Here is a 16,273-nt window from a genome sequence, read left to right on the forward strand (position 1 = left end):
ATGATCATTAACAGATTATTGCTTCTTAACATCCTCCCCTTGCTTTATTTACAGTGACTGCCTTAAGTTCAGCCTTTAATTGCAGTATGCCATGTGCTTAATTCTGCATTAATAGAATATCAACTCTTCGATTTAATGATACTATCAGTGTGCATCTTGATTTTTCCATTTAGAATTAACAACGATATCAATTCCATTTCACTTGTATCAATCATTGCTTTATGCTACAATATACATATAGTATTTAGTTATTTTACTAGATCAATATTATCACTTCGTTTATGATTAATTATAATTATTTATATTGATTATTTTTTTATACAAACTTGTTGTGAGAGTGTAAAGATCTGTAATATTTATAACATAAGAATTATGTATTTAATTTTTAATACAACTTTTTTTGTACGTATAATCAAAAGAAAAATGTTATCTTTTAGAATAAAAATTGTTTGAAATTATATTGGCTCTTCTATCACTGTGTATGATTATCAGTAATTGTTATCCAGTGTGTCAACTTCCAATATCCTGTTTTCTTATGCGATCCTTTCCAGATAAATTGATACCATCGTCTGCAGCTTGTATCGACAGTAAATTATTCGAAGATAGTGAAAAATTTATTAAACTTATTACTGATCTTAGTCGAACCTTATTAACAGAAATTGCGTACCAAAGTTTACCGCCATCAGGCATTCCCCTACCAATCCCGAAATTAATTTACGAAAGGACTTGGCAAATGAGAAGGTAAGAAAATGTGACTGTATTGTATAAATATTTTAGTTAAAGTTTATACAATTACTAACTTTAAGTTTTAGTTCAGAATCATTGTTACCTGTTGAAGTATCCTTAAATGAGTATGAACAAACCTTTTCTTATATGCGGTGGTATCAATATGAAGAACAATTCTTTGTTCTAAATTCGTCATCATGTATCTTACACGACGAGATAAAAAATATCATCGCTAATTCATTGTAAGGAGTATTTTAAGCGAAGATATATAAAAATAAAAATATATTCAATAATATTATTTCAAATACAATAAAATGTTGTCTATGATGATCTGATAAAATCATGCAATTTAGATTAAAAAATTGCGAACTGTACATAACTTTAGATTTTAAAACTAGAAAAATGTAAATATGGTAAAATGTATAGATATAGATATTATCTTAAATATAACGCACGTACATACGCGCATAAACACACATTTTATATACTGCATGTTCAATGTTAAGATATATAAAAAAAAGTTAAGATATATAAAAAAAAGTAATAAGATATATGCACTCCAATATTCTACGCAAATATTAATTATAAAAGTTTCGTTATAATAATTTGAAGTTACAGTTTAAAAGTAAAATATATGTGTGTGTGTGTGTGTGTGTGTGTGTGTGTGCGCGCGCGCGCGCGCGCACACACACACACACACACACACAATATGCTTGGTAATATTATTGACAATTTATATTTTCACAATATATATTTTCGACATGAGAAAAATATATTTCATATATAATAATATATTATAAAAAGTATAATATATATTAAGAAAGGAAAAGTATGTTTGTAATATACATATTTGCAAAAAAGAGAATTTAAAATAACTAATAATGAAGTTAATATTAAGTTTGTTATACATTCGCTTGGTAAATTCTATACAAATTGTACATAAAAGTTAACTTTGTGCGATTACAACGGTACCATTTTGTCCAATAGTTCCAGTTTGTGACACCGTCGGAGCATTTGACGTTTCACTCGTGCTAACGGGAGAGGATGAATGATTGGTCATATTTGTAGCAGCTAATGCCTTGTTTCGTAATTCAAATACTTGTTGTATTGCCTTGCGGAAACACAAAAAGTTATAGTCGATCACACCTGTAAATTAAGAAGATAAACGAAAATAATGATGCAATTAATGCATGTTATTACCATGTAAGAAAATGTAATTTCCTTTAAACACATACAATATTAAAATTATTATTTTCACCTTGTCTATCAAAATTATCCTCTCGTAAAATGCAGACCAATGCTAAAAATTTATTCACTTCTCGCAAATACAAGATTGTACCATTATTTAATTTAATTAAACTGGAACTTTGATTATCAAATGCAGCAGCTTCTAAATCCTCTCTCAATCTGAAACAGATATGAGTTAAATGCAAAAAATAAATTGAACATATATATATGTATGCAAATCAAATATAATTGTTTACCCATATATACAAGAAACATCAATAACAACATCAATCATATCACAACATAGTTCATAACTTTGCATATCAACAGGTGAACTATCCGTTGCTATATATATTTTTGAAACAACATCAAATAGAAATGCCTTCTCAATTGCTGAATTCTGTAAATATAATTATATTAAACAAATATTTTAGAGAATTGTTACAAAAAAAGAGAAAAGGATAAATGTTATTCTTACTGATATGAGTATATTAAGTAAATTTTCTAAAGTAGGCAGTTGCGGTATTAACTTCTGAACAACTTTGCTAAATGCTTCAAATATACTGTGATCATATATTGAGGTCAAATGAAAACTCAAATGTATTTGATCGCACCCTAGAGAAGATATGTAAAGTAAGTAGGAACAGTACTTGATTCTTTAAATTCTTCTTCTCAAAATCTTTTTATTACCAGCATCTGCTAAATCATCGTTAGCTCTTGTGTGTATATCTCTTTGCGTTTCCATCTTACAATCATCCGACAATCCATCTACTTTATGGATAAAGACTTCAAACTTGATGGCCTGATTAACCTTGTTTGCCTTTGTGACTGTCGCATGAAGCTTATTAAGTGCCTCCATGTAATCATCCTGTGCATCTATCACAAATACCAATGCTCCACAACCACCAAATATCATGTCACTGTCAAAGGTAGGATCAAAGAAGTCGATTTGTCCAGGGAAGTCCCATATTTGAAATTGTACGAAGCTCGAATTACTTATATCGTCTTTAATTATCTTATTTGTACTTTCTAAGAACAGCGTCTCGTTAGGTGACATCTTGTGGAAAACCACTTTTTGTATTGACGACTTACCACTACTAAAGAATGAAAGGAAAAGACATTGATACAAGTATCTTGACAAATTTGTGAAGCATCATCTTAATACAAAGAACTTAACCGTACCGTCTGAGACCCATCAGAAGTATTCTAGGCTTTTGTTCTCCAGCTAGTGGATCCATGGATCCCTCGGTTTCACCATCAAAGGGTGCATATCCAAAATCCTTTGGAAAAGAACTGCTTTGATAATGGTCATCATAACCACTTTGATAATGATCATCATCATCCTAGAACAATATTATAAAAGAAATTCCATAAAAAAACATTAAGTTTAAATAGCTTACAATAAATGAATCCTTAATATATTTTATAAGTAGAGACAGCATTATTGCTCACTCCAAATATTAATGACATAATTTATACATGTATGTGCGTCTAAATTGAGTAAAATATGCAACAGAAATACAAGTGACATTATTTTTTTTTGTATCAGTATCATCCTTAATTATTTATCACCTTGGCTTATTATTTTCTGGACTGAAATTTAAACAGAAGTAAATTCATGTTTTTGCCCACTTACCATATTCATAAGATTAAATAATCTTTGTGCCAAGATTCCAATTGCTCTCCTAGAGGATTAGGAACCTGAAATCCGAAGAACACACACTGCCACGCCGTATTAACTAGACCGCGATTACATATACAATGGAAAATTATGTAGGCTACAAAGTTTAATATAACTTTATTTACAGTTGACGTAGGGTGTGTGATACAATGCCAGTTCAATGTTACCAACTCTAGTGAGCCGGTTCCTACTGGTCTAGTTTACATTAGACGTCTCAGCGGACACAATGGCTGTGTTCAGTGTTGAGACCCCTAAATGCGCCCATTCGATACATTCAGGGCCGCTATTTAGTAGAATCAACCAATTGCAGTTGATCACGATTGACAATTAATCACGATTAAGCTTGATCGGCGTTGGTGAAACTGGTTCTCAGTACTATAATCGCTCACCCGATTGCACCAACGTTATTTTGATTTTAAGCGAGGCTTAAAACTCTCTCAGTTTCTGTTTCTCTTTTGCTTTAAAACGAGACAGAGTTTTAAGCCTCGCTTAAAATCGAAGTAATATTGATGCAATCGGCCTAATAAGCTCTTAAGGCTATTCTACATTGGACATTTAAAATTGAAGCATTAGATTGACTGAAACAACAAGCTTGAGACATCTACGATACGACAATGTAAAATGGCTTACACACCTGTTTGATATATATTTTTAGATTTATTGGAATATGCCAATGGGTATTCAGTACTACAATTGCTCACTGAATGCTTAGTGAGCTCTTATATCTGTTTGGTCTATATTTTTGGATCTATTGGAAAGTACCAATTAGAAGCAAGAGCTCACTGAGCGCTCAATAAACCGTTATAGTAGAGACCCTTTAATCAGAGACTGGTCTCAGGATTTCGTTCAAAATTTCTTCAATCAAAAAAGGAATATAGATTATCTCACTTCTCCATCAATAACAATGTGTATGCATGATGTATACGCATCGCTATTGGTGGAGGAATAAAATGGCCTATACTCCTTTCTCACTCAAAAAAATTTGATGAATGGCCAGTTTCTGATTAGGCCTGTTCTACAATAGAGTCATAAGCAGTAAGCCGTAAGAACTTAATCATAATCGATTATTCTTCTCACACTTAACTGTGACTGGCCAATTTCTTACGGCTTACGACTTGCGATCCTATTGTAGAATAGGCATTAAAGAGTCTCTACCTTAACAGCACAAAGTTGAATCTAAGTCGACTCTGAGTCGACTATAGCTTCTAGACATCTGAAAAATGGACGTCTATAAGTCGAGTTTAGACGACTTGGAAACGTCTTTAAGTCATACAATGTCACTTTAAAGACTGAAAGCTGACTTTAAGTCAACTATTCTAGACTGTGATCCGATTCATGCCTACACGCTCATGAACAGCATTCATCCTTGTTTAACTATAGTTAAGGACGAAAAGATTTCTCATTTAAGCTTTATGAGGGTAAATCGCATTAGACCTAAAATCGATTGAAACGATGTCTGTACAAAGTTGACTTACAATCGACTCTAGAGGCCTGACTTAGCAAAGTCAACTTACAGTCATTTGTGCTGTTAGAGTAGATTGTAGTATTAAATGCATCCATTAGGTCTGTTCGATTTGTTTATGCTTTTTACACTTAGCATCTTTGCTTTCTCTCTTTTCAGCCAAATATATGTCTATCTCATTTTAAGTATAAAAAAGTGTAAATAAATCGAACAGAACAATTGGTTTACATCATCATCATACTTGATGCAAATACTAACTAATAACTTTCTATTAAATTATTTTAATTCCAATAATATATTCAAAGAATGATGTATTAAATTGATACATATGCATTAGCAAGATTAATTAAATTCTCATATCATATATATATTTATACAAATCGCCGAGATTAAAATCTGCGGCACACGATGCTTGTTTTCCTGACATCGTGTATCGCAGGCTTAAGATAATTCTGTAAAAAGTTACTAGTTAGTATCCGTTTGGGAGGAATCCAATTGCACACATTGCACAGATTGTGTTCGGAAACATTCACTGGTATGTCACTAATCACACACCAGTTAGAAATACTCGTGTGTACTCGTGTGTACTAGTGAGATCGTTCGGAAACGTCAAGAGAGTCACACTGAGTGTCACTAAACTACCCGTGCGAAAAGCAAGGGGAGCCGATGTATTATGCAGCACAGACTTGCATAATACATAGTGTGTAAGGAAATCGACCAATGGAAATTCTTCTTTTTTATGGAATGGGCAGAGAAAAGGACATCGCGTTCTTGAGTCAAAAAATTTTGAACAGTTATATTAATCTAGAAAATTTGTCTAAGTTTTACTATTTTTTTTATTTATTTTTATTCTAACTTTCTTTTTATATTGCTCTGCCTTTAATAATATTTTACATACATTATACAACAGATTATTTGTATAAATGTTATAAAATTGTATGTAATGTGTCCAGTACTATTTAGAATAAAATTAACTGTTCTCAGATCGATAATAAGCCTTGCAGGAACTAATAAATCTTTGGACGATGAAGCAACATTCAGCATCTAAAGTTTTATATTACTGATGTCAATTTTCTTCAAGGATTTACAATAATAAGACCTGTTACAATCAGAATATGATTAGATTTTGTCAAATCTGTTATGCTGATTCTACAATGAGTCGATAGTCGGAAGTCTTAGTCGGTAAAGTTGATCAATAGCTAACTTGTAAGACTAACATTGATTGATCAAATTCATCGATTAAGATTAATAGGTCTTCTACAATGAGCCATAAGTCATAAATCAGAAGTCATAAGTCAGAAACTTGATTACTGTGATTGGTACATTTCTAACTTATGACTTATAATTTATAATCTATGGTTTATTGTAGAAGATCCATAAGACTATTGATTTAGGATGTATTCCGTTTCTTGCATGATGTGCATAGAAGCATAGAAGTTCATTTCGTTTCTCTTCATGCACATTCGCATGCACAATTCAATCTATCGCCAATTGCATGACCGCCTCTTCTGGTGCATGAGATTTGACCGCATGAAGTATTTTACCTTTCGAGCTTATACATTTAACATATTTTAGCACGAAACTGAAATCATGGTGGTTCGACTGAGGCGAGTGCTCAAAATCACATAAGGGTTAAAGACACGTAAATAGGACTCAGAATAAAAAAATTTTTTTAATTTAACATTTCATATACAGGGTGGGCCATTTAAAATTTGGAATTTAATTTGGCTCTAAAAAAAAGGCATGAATATTTTTCAAAGTTTGTGGCTTTATTGGAAAGGTAGTACATTGCCATTAAACATGAAATACAATTTCATTCAAATGACTTTCACGGCTGGCACAACTATCCCATTCTATCAACCCAATTTTTCAGTACATTTTCCACTGTATGAGCGTGTATTTCATCGATGGCAACTTTATTTCATGTTTTAATTCTTGAATCGTTTCTGATTAGCGTAACACTCATCCTTGACGATTCCCCATAAAAAATAGTTCAGCGGAGTTAAATCGCAGCTGCGAGACGGCCAATTGACATCAGCATTTCGGCTGATTATGCGATTTTCGAAGACAGTGCGCAAAAGATCGATTGTAGCGTTGGCTGTGTGGCAAGGTGCGCCGTCCTGTTGAAACCAAATGTCGTCTGTGTCCTCTTCTTCAAATTTGGGAAGCAAGAATTTGTTTAGCATGGCGCGGTAGCGCTCGCCATTAACAGTGACGACTCCTTGCTCATTTTCGAAGAAAAATGGCCCAATGATGCCGCCGGACCAAAAATCACACCAAACAGTCACTCGTTGTGGATGCATCGGCTTCTCCATGATGACGTGCGGATTCTCTGACCTCCAAATACGACAATTCTGCTTGTTTACATAGCCACCGAGGTGAAAATGAGCTTCGTCAGAAAAGATGATTTTTCGGTAAAAATGCTCATCTTCAACTAAGCGTTGTTCAGCTCATTGGGCGAACCGAAAACGCATCGGATGGTCATGCGGCTTCAATTCTTACACTAATTGAACTTTGTACGGCTTCATACCGAGGTCTTTATTCAAAATTCTTCTCAAAGAAATGCGTGAAATGTTCAAGAGAATGATGGCGAGTTGATGTTGATGGTTGTTCAAGCATACTCTGAGCAACAACAGCAATATTTTCGGTTGACCTTACTGGACGAGCATGTGAACGAGTTGCTTTATCCAATAAGGATCCAGTTTGCCGAATTTGCTTCACAAATTGATTCGTAAACTGTAATGAAGGCATTTTTTTTCTACCAAATTTTCCACGTAAATTTCTTACAGTTTGGGTTGAAGACTCACTTTGGAAACAAGTTTTCAATATTTTCCAATTTTGTTCAAGCGTATAGCGACCCATTTCGTAAATGTCAAACAAAAAACTAAATTTCTGATACGTCATAAATGTTATTACGCCTTTCAAACTCAAAATAACAGGTAGTTGAAATTCCAAACGCTAGATGGCCCACCCTGTATACATATATTATATAATATATACAATATAATATTTTGATATTATCGAAAAATTATGCTTATATTGATATTATGAAAATTTCGGTTGAATACTGATATTTAATGTCCAATACTGGTATTTAGATCTCAGTTTTGCATATACTACTATAGAATATCGGTTTTTAGTCCCTGATTTATATAATATTAAAAAATTAATATATTGATATATTACCGCTATTTTTCATATCGTTTTAAATTCCTGAATATAAAATAGTAGATTATGATAGAGGTTAAGTTTACATTAGTCATATCCTTACAAGATAGAGAAAAATAAAAATAACGAAAGAATGTTTTGTAATCGTAGCAAAAAGTTCCTGAAATTTGATTTTGACGAATATGTGCTGTTTTCATATGATTTGAATAATAAAGATTGTATACAGAATTTTATCATTTACCCGTAACTAAAATGCAGAAATATACTTTTGAATTTCTATTGCTAATTATTTCTGAAAAAAATGAAAAATTTTTGACAGTGACAGTATCTCAAATCTAACCTTAAAATCTTTATATTTTAAACTCTTATAATTTCAAGTTGCTTCACAGTGAATCGATTTCGGATTTTGTTATAAGTATCTGAACATATGTAAGAATAATCTGTAAAATTTTTGTTAAATTCTTAATATTTTAGAAATAGATATTAAACATTCTTTTTGGATATTTTGATACGTTTTATTTTTTTTTTTCTACAGAATAAGATTCTAAGTGCTGCTCGAAAAATATAAATCTTCTTTTTTGTCAAAAAACAGTAAGATTGTCAAATAACAATAATTATTGAATGCATTTGTAATTCAGTCAATTTTAAATTGTTATTCATGTTCACTGCATGAATTCATTGCGAATTCATTTCGTTTCTAAAACCGCATGGAGTATATTGGAGAAACGGAACATACCTTGCACTTCATGCTATGCCCTAAATACTCATGCGCTTCATGCAAGAAAAGGAACGCACCCTTATTATAAAATCAGCATTATATTAACTTGAATTTTTACGATGAAAAATTTTACCGTTGTCTAAAGTCGATACAGTAATACAGTCGAACATATAATTACCCGATACGATAGTGAAATATTTAATAGGCGGTAATCATGGAAGAAATGACTTATATTCCTTTTTTTTTTACAATCATTCCACCGCCTTTCTTCACCGGTGAATCGTTTAGCTCGAGATTAACGTGAGCAGTGAGGTGACACACAAATTGAGATGACACACACACACCATACAGAAGCCGTTCGGAAACACTCACCCAAAGGCACACGATATCCCCACTACTTCTCCAATGAGTCACCGAAACTAACGAGTGATGTTTTCGAACGCAGCCCTTCTTCTTATCTTTTTTGTGGTTCAATCTGACAGGCCATTGAACTAGGCCATTGAGGTCTGCTCTGGGGATTTCGAGCTTGTACGAATCCAAATTGCATTGGTTAAAAGGGCTGTCACTCTCTCCGAGCAACTCTCCTCGAGCCGGTACGTCTGGGGATCGTCCAGAAAACGAGATGGATTGAAATGAATTGAAATGGACTCAGATTTTCAAAAATATTGATTCACGAATATTAAAATGAATGCTTTTCAATCCTGAATGCATTTTTATTCATTTATAGGAATTGCATGGAGCATATCTCTATGCTTTTCAATCTAAAAATAATATTAGCTTTTCCTGTGCACTACACACACATTTTGAATACTGTTCAATTCAAAATTTTGAATAGGAAATGCAGTTTTTCAATCCAATTGAATTTAATTGAATCCAATTAAATCCAAAAAAAGTATTCGCTATTTAAAATACGCATTCGGATAGAAAAAAATTTCAATCCATTTTAATCCATTCTCGTTTGCTGGGCGATTCTGGATGCGTTCGGGAAGACACTATGGATGCAAATGCTATCAATGCTGTTCTTGAAGCCAATAACGCGATAGCGTTAGCAAATTCCATGAACGATCCTAGCGTAGCATTAGTAGCATTTAACTAGAAAGATATATTCGTCGAGGACAATAATTAATATAAGAGATTCTGTTTTCAGTCAAACTTTTTCCTATAATTAAAATTTTTAAAGATTTGTAAAATATTTGTATCGTAAATTTTTTATTTTCTCGTAGTGAATAACAGAACGCAATCTCAATTGCAATCTCTATGCCTGGCTTGCCGCTAGGCCGAAGTGAACAATGTAGAGACTAGATCAAAAAATTAATAGTTACATTAGTAATTAATCAGATAAAAGGAAGAAGCATCCTAACTCCGTTGTCGATTTCAGAAGAAAAAGCATATCTATAATAATAATAAGGATTTTAAGCATTTGCAACGGAATACCCTGCCGCGTTATACCAATAGTAACTTTTTTCCGTACACGGGAATTAAAAATTGCCAGTAATAAGATATCTCTGACTTTCACATTTATAATGAAATCAAATACACAAGTTGCATTTCGCAGAAACTTTGAAAAGTTAAAGATAATATACAAGCAAGAATTACGTTCAGCCTCCCAGTTAGAAATAATTTCTCGAACGTTTTTTCTCGTTTCGAAGTCGAAAATAAAAGTCGAAAGTTTTCAAAATTTCTATTGACTTCGATTTTTAGCTCCAATTCGATTAATTTTCGAGTTGGAAATTTTGAATTGATCTAGTCAGAAAATATATTCATAAAAATATACTACTAGTGTCTCTATGTGTAATGCAATAAGTAAATTCGACAAATGTATCATTAATAGCGTAATAATGGTGGAGAAAATAAGTATTATGGATTAACACATTATTTCAGAGGATACATGACAAAATTATAATAAAAAAAATTTATTTTATGAATTTGAGAATTAATTTTATGATTGCACCCCTGCGCGCGGTCACCTATCCGAATCCGAACCTCCATTTACCATGCTTCATTTCTGGGATCGTACGGAACTGCTCCTGTGAAGAATCATGAACATCTATAATGCTAATGGATGGAATGTATAGTTGTAACATATCTGTTCAAAAATGTGAAAGAGACGAAACACAAAAAAAATATAATATAATAATAATGTACAAATTTTGACACTTATATATATGATAATAACTTGTCTTTAATAATACTGTAAAATATTATTTTTATTAGCTGAAATAATACTAATTACTCTAATGATATATATTTACTCTAATAAATTTTTTATATCAAATATTACAATTACTGGAAGTAGTTCTATGTTACGTCATATGTCGTCATATACTATTGCACTAGTAACACTACTGGCTCAACATTGACACTATTGCGTATCAATAGTAATACTACTGCAGTAGCAGTGACACTAGTATTTTTATACTTCTAAATAGATATTGGACTTGTATGATAGACCAACATTTAAATTTTAATTTAATTTAAAAATCGAGTTAGAATTAGTTTAGTTAGATTTTAATAGAATCGATGATATTTTTTCTTGATTTCGTGCTCATTTATGGTAAGAGACACGATTCCCTGAAATTCCGCACAAAAGTGACGGTAATAAGATTATTAAATAAACTACAAAATACAAATAAAAGTAATTTATTCAGCAGGAGTAGAACAATAAAATAAGACAGAACATAAAATAAGAACAAAGAATTACTAAAAGAAAAGATGTAGACTTTATCGACAGTTGAAAAAATGTCCCGATTCAAAAACAAATTCCACAAATTTTTTAAAAAATTATAAAATTATTTATAAATTCTGAAAATTTTTAAGAAAGTTTTTATAATCAGAGCGATATTGCAATTGTCGAAAAAATCGAAAAAAATGTCGATTTGACTTTTGAACGAAAATATTCAAAATATAAGATGTATCACAAATATTAAAAATGTATCCAACTCTCATTGCACTTTCTACATACATAACTTTTTGTCACTCGAAAATGTTGAAATTTTGATGCAAGTTTCAAATCAATAACTTTTTCATCGTAACGACGTCTTTTCGAGGAACTATTTCTGAGCTAGTGGCAAGCCATCAGCAGAGATTAAAATTGAGATTGCATTCATTAATTAGAATAAAATTTGAAATTCAAAATTTGAAATTTGAAATTATATACGTACATTTATTCTACGAAATTCTAAAAGAGAAAAGTTTAGTGACACTTTAGAGAACAGAAACCTCTTAAACATTAACCTAACCTAACTTTGACGAATATTAAACGCTACCAACGCTACATTAGGTCGTTAACGGATTTGTAAACGCTAATGCTACCAATATACTACCTCGGAAGAAATAGCGTTGATAGTGCGTAGTTGTGACGTAACATGCTACCATTAGTGACGTCATGATCGTGTTCATTAGCGCTATTTCCGCGAACAGTTTGTAGCGCTAAATAGCGCGAATAGCATCTCCCCGAACGCACCTTCTGTATTTTAAAACGAGGTGAAAATTACAAAAGTGAGCAACTTTATTAGAATATTAATAATTTCATTGGTCAACTAGTAAATTTGCTCTCTTTTGTAATTTTCACCTTGTTTGAAGATACAGACTCGATCTCCTGCTGCTATTACTACCTAGCGGTAGTCGCACGCCATGGGAGAAAGGGAAGGGATATAATATATTTAAAAAAAATAGGTCATTAGCCTTCATAAAGGTCAGAGAATCAATCATGTATTTTCACATGAAACTTTCCACATTTCATTTTTTACTCATCGAGATTTCACATGAAATTTTCATATATAGGCATTACATATGCGATATTATATGGACGACTGAGCAATCCATGTAATCTATAACCTATAACAACAGAAAGAAAAATAATAAACGTGACTGTAAAATAAAAAGAAATGTTAAATTATTTAAAACGCAATCCCGAATTAGCGAGGGATAAAATAGACAAAAAAAAAACGAGAGTCGATTAAAATTGGTAAATTTAAAGTATTTTATTATATAGGGTGTCTGGAAATAATCGCTAAATATGGGTATAGAGCGTATACTAAACTGAATAGTATACTAAACTGTATACTAAACGGTATACTAAACTGAAAAGTTCTCTACCATTTTGTAAGTTTCCCCAATAATTAACGAGATATTAATCCTTAAAGATAGCCGAATACTACTGCGAAGTATATATACACCTACTGATCGCTTTGGCGCGAGCCGTTGAGAGTGGGAATAGCCTAACAAGCGTGCCGTCCGAACTATGGAGGCTTGCGGCTGCGCGGCGCGGGGCGCTTGCCAACCAATCGCAACTCCCAAGGCCTGCGCGCCAAGCGATCGATAGGCATATACAATTGGCAGTAATAGGCCGAGTGAGTGCGCATATTCGGCTATCTTTAAGGATTAATATCTCATTAACTATTGGGGAAATTTACAAAATAGTAGAGGATTTTTCGATTCAGTTTAGTCCATTCTATCTGCCCATGAAATTGATTATTTCCCATGAATTTGATTACTTCCAGATACTCTGTATAATGTATTATAATATAATTGCTAATTTCCAGATACTCTGTATAATGTATTATAATATAATTGCTAAGAAATAAATAATTATTTAACAAAATATAACATTTTTAGTCTCATTTTTAGTCATTTTTAGTCATTTTTAAACCATTAATTGTGTGTGCGTGTGTGTGTGTGTGTGCGTGTGCGTGTGTGCGTGTGTGTGCGTGCGCGCGTGTGTGCGTGCGCGCGTGCGTGCGTGCGTGCGTACGTGCGTGCGTGTGTGTGCGTCCGTACGTAATAATAGTTTTTGTATATATAACCTCTTTTCTATCAATTCAATATTACTTCTTCTTCAATTATTAATGGCATCTGCCTTGAGATAAATTGTCAGAGGATAAGACATGTTAGTTTCGAAGTATATTTATCAATTCTCTAGATTTCCGTCTTTCCGCCACCATGATGGTGGCTTCCTTGGCTAAAAAGTTCACGTAAACAATTTCACATTTTCATAGTGGGAAAATTACATGATTCCTCGAAATTATGGATGATCATAAAAGATTTGTTCACGTCGCATGCTCTAACGCACTCGTTGAAATGAATAGGAGCTATAGCAGAAGCATATTGGAGTATGCTGGAGCATGTGACGCGAACAAATCTACAGTTCACGAAACTTTTCACTTTTCACGTTTGCGCCCTAGGAGAAAAGTTATATGATTGACTCCCAGGAATAAGTGGCAATAAGGAGAGGAGAAAAAAGGAGATAGATCTTGTGGAGTATTGAGAAATTTTTTAACTATAAATTCCCGTATTTGCTTAGAATTTGAATTTGTATTGTATTTGTACTATATTTCTCACAATAAAATATAACATGATTAATGCATTGGCAGTCCCTGCAGGAGGACAGAGATGAATCGATTATAACCCTATAAAGGCTCATTAAGATTGATGATTGGACCTGAGGCGATTCATAAGCACAATTGCCTTTCTGCTGAAAGAAACTTCGTGAAACCAGATTCTTCTGGATGTTGTGTGATATCGCTTAATATATTACACCCTTGGAAGCGGAAAGAGTTTTCATGTTTCCCTCGACCTGAGCATAGACGCGACTCTTCGACTCAGTCAAGAAATCTTCGTAAGATACATGAAATGTCGATGAGTATCCATTCAGCACTGTCTGTTTGACTACTGAATCCGCAACTTCGTTCCTCGGGATGCTGGAATGAATAGGAACCCAGAACAGGATAATCTCTCTCCTTTGCTAATAGCTTCATAATAAATCTGCTTAATATTAGGTGTACAACTTTGCTTCCGCCGTTTTCCTATAGATGACTTTAGCGGTAAGTGATGGTCGAAATAGATCATAGATGTCATACAATAAACTTGGGCATTTGTCAACATAACCCCATAGAAACATTAGTCGATTTGTGTCTGCATCATAAAGTTATTCTCAATTGAAAATGTCATGTGTTTACGAGCCAAATTCTCGTCATTTGCGGGAGGTTTTAATTTTTTGCTTCAATATGAAGAAATCTACGGCTGAGGCTCATCGAATGCTCTCAAATATTTATGGTGAGGCCGCTATTAGTGAAAGAACGTGTCGTGAGTGGTTTCAACGCTTCAAGAACGGTGATTTTGACATCCAAGGTCATGCTCTGTATTTGGTGGGACCAGCTCGGCGTGTATTATGAACTGTTAAAACCGACTAAAACAATCACAGGCGATCGGTATCGAACGCAATTGATGCGTTTGAGCCAAGCATTGAAAGACAAACGGTCACAATACAACGAGAGACACGATAAAGTGATTTTGCAGCATGACAATGCTCGACCCCATGTTGCGAAAGTAGTCAAGACATACTTGGAAACGTTGAAATGGGGAGTTCTACCTCACCCGTATTCTCAAGACGTTGCTCCCTCTGACTATCACTTGTTTCGATCAATAGCACACGGCCTGGCTGATCAGCACTTCCGGTCTTATGAAGAAGTAAAAAATTGGATCGATTCGTGGATAGCCTCAAAAGATGACCAGTTTTTTCGACACGGGATTCGTACGCTACCCGAAAGATGGGAGAAAGTAGTGGCCAGCGATGGACAATACTTTGAATCATAAATGTATAACCAGTTTTTTACAATAAAGCCTCGAATTTCGGAAAAAAACGGCGGAAGCAAAGTTGTACACCAAAAATAGAAGATGTAGTTGCGATGAGCTTTTCCAGTGTCTTGAACTGCATCAAGAACATTCCTGGAATCCGAAAAGATAATACGCTGCTGTCTAAGGTCTATGACAATGAGAACGGCTCAGAACTCTGCTGAGAAAATGGACGTTTCCGCGGAGAATTTGTGACTGATGTTGCCAGACATCTCGGGAGAAAAAACCCCGGCTCCGACAACACTCTCCGGATTCTTTGAGCCATCCGTGTAGAAAGACAGGCATTCTGTGTGTATTGAGAGGATTTGTGTAGAAAGTTCGCCACAATTAAATTGTTGTTGCCTGTTTGGTCGCATCCAAATATGTCCTTAACATATGTTATTTCCTGGGCATATATACATCTCATAAGTATGCCAGAAGGCAAGAGAATAGATAGAGATGGATAATTCGCTTCTCGTAGCGACTAGTGCTTGAAAAGCCTAAAGCTTTGAATGACCTTCGTCTTGGAATTCCTTTTAATGGCGGTAATTTCAAGCTTCTCCAGCGCTGCGTAGAATTTTATTTTTGCGCCAAGTTGAATTTGTTTACCATGGCCTTATAAACAAATTTAGAAGCAATTAGATTAAATCTAATATTCATTTTGAATTCTTTGGCCTCA

The 16,273-nt window shown here is 33.5% G+C and overlaps 2 protein-coding genes across 2 annotated transcripts in view; one reads left to right on the forward strand and one right to left on the reverse strand.

The window, feature by feature from the left end:
• Positions 1-230, forward strand: part of LOC108690507 (gamma-tubulin complex component 5) — a 4,497-nt gene extending 4,267 nt beyond the window's left edge. Inside the window, exon 14 of the mRNA XM_018197831.1 lies at positions 55-230. Coding sequence (XP_018053320.1) covers positions 55-101 — 47 coding nt within the window. The 3' untranslated portion in view covers positions 102-230. The remainder of the gene's footprint in view (positions 1-54) is intronic.
• A 1,209-nt stretch (positions 231-1,439) lies between these two features.
• LOC108690521 (ras-related GTP-binding protein C) lies at positions 1,440-3,741 on the reverse strand. Its single transcript, XM_018197855.1, has 7 exons — positions 3,590-3,741; positions 3,136-3,296; positions 2,644-3,050; positions 2,432-2,568; positions 2,211-2,353; positions 1,985-2,133; positions 1,440-1,872 (listed from the first exon to the last, which is right to left on the reverse strand). Exons 1-7 carry the CDS (start codon positions 3,596-3,598, stop codon positions 1,673-1,675), a joined length of 1,206 nt encoding a protein of 401 aa, XP_018053344.1. The 5' UTR covers positions 3,599-3,741; the 3' UTR covers positions 1,440-1,672.
• Between the last annotated feature and the right edge of the window lie 12,532 nt (positions 3,742-16,273).

The sequence above is a fragment of the Atta colombica genome, unplaced genomic scaffold (assembly GCF_001594045.1).
Source record: "Atta colombica isolate Treedump-2 unplaced genomic scaffold, Acol1.0 scaffold33, whole genome shotgun sequence".
NCBI classification, from domain to species: Eukaryota; Metazoa; Arthropoda; class Insecta; order Hymenoptera; family Formicidae; genus Atta; species Atta colombica.

Excerpts from the sequence above, each read along its gene's own strand:
- LOC108690521 (XM_018197855.1), bottom strand. Across the intron at positions 3,051-3,135 it reads CTTCTGATGGGTCTCAGACG|TAGTGGTAAGTCGTCAATAC; the intron begins GTACGGTTAAGT and ends TTCATTCTTTAG. Across the intron at positions 2,134-2,210 it reads GATGTTTCTTGTATATATGG|ATTGAGAGAGGATTTAGAAG; the intron begins GTAAACAATTAT and ends TATCTGTTTCAG.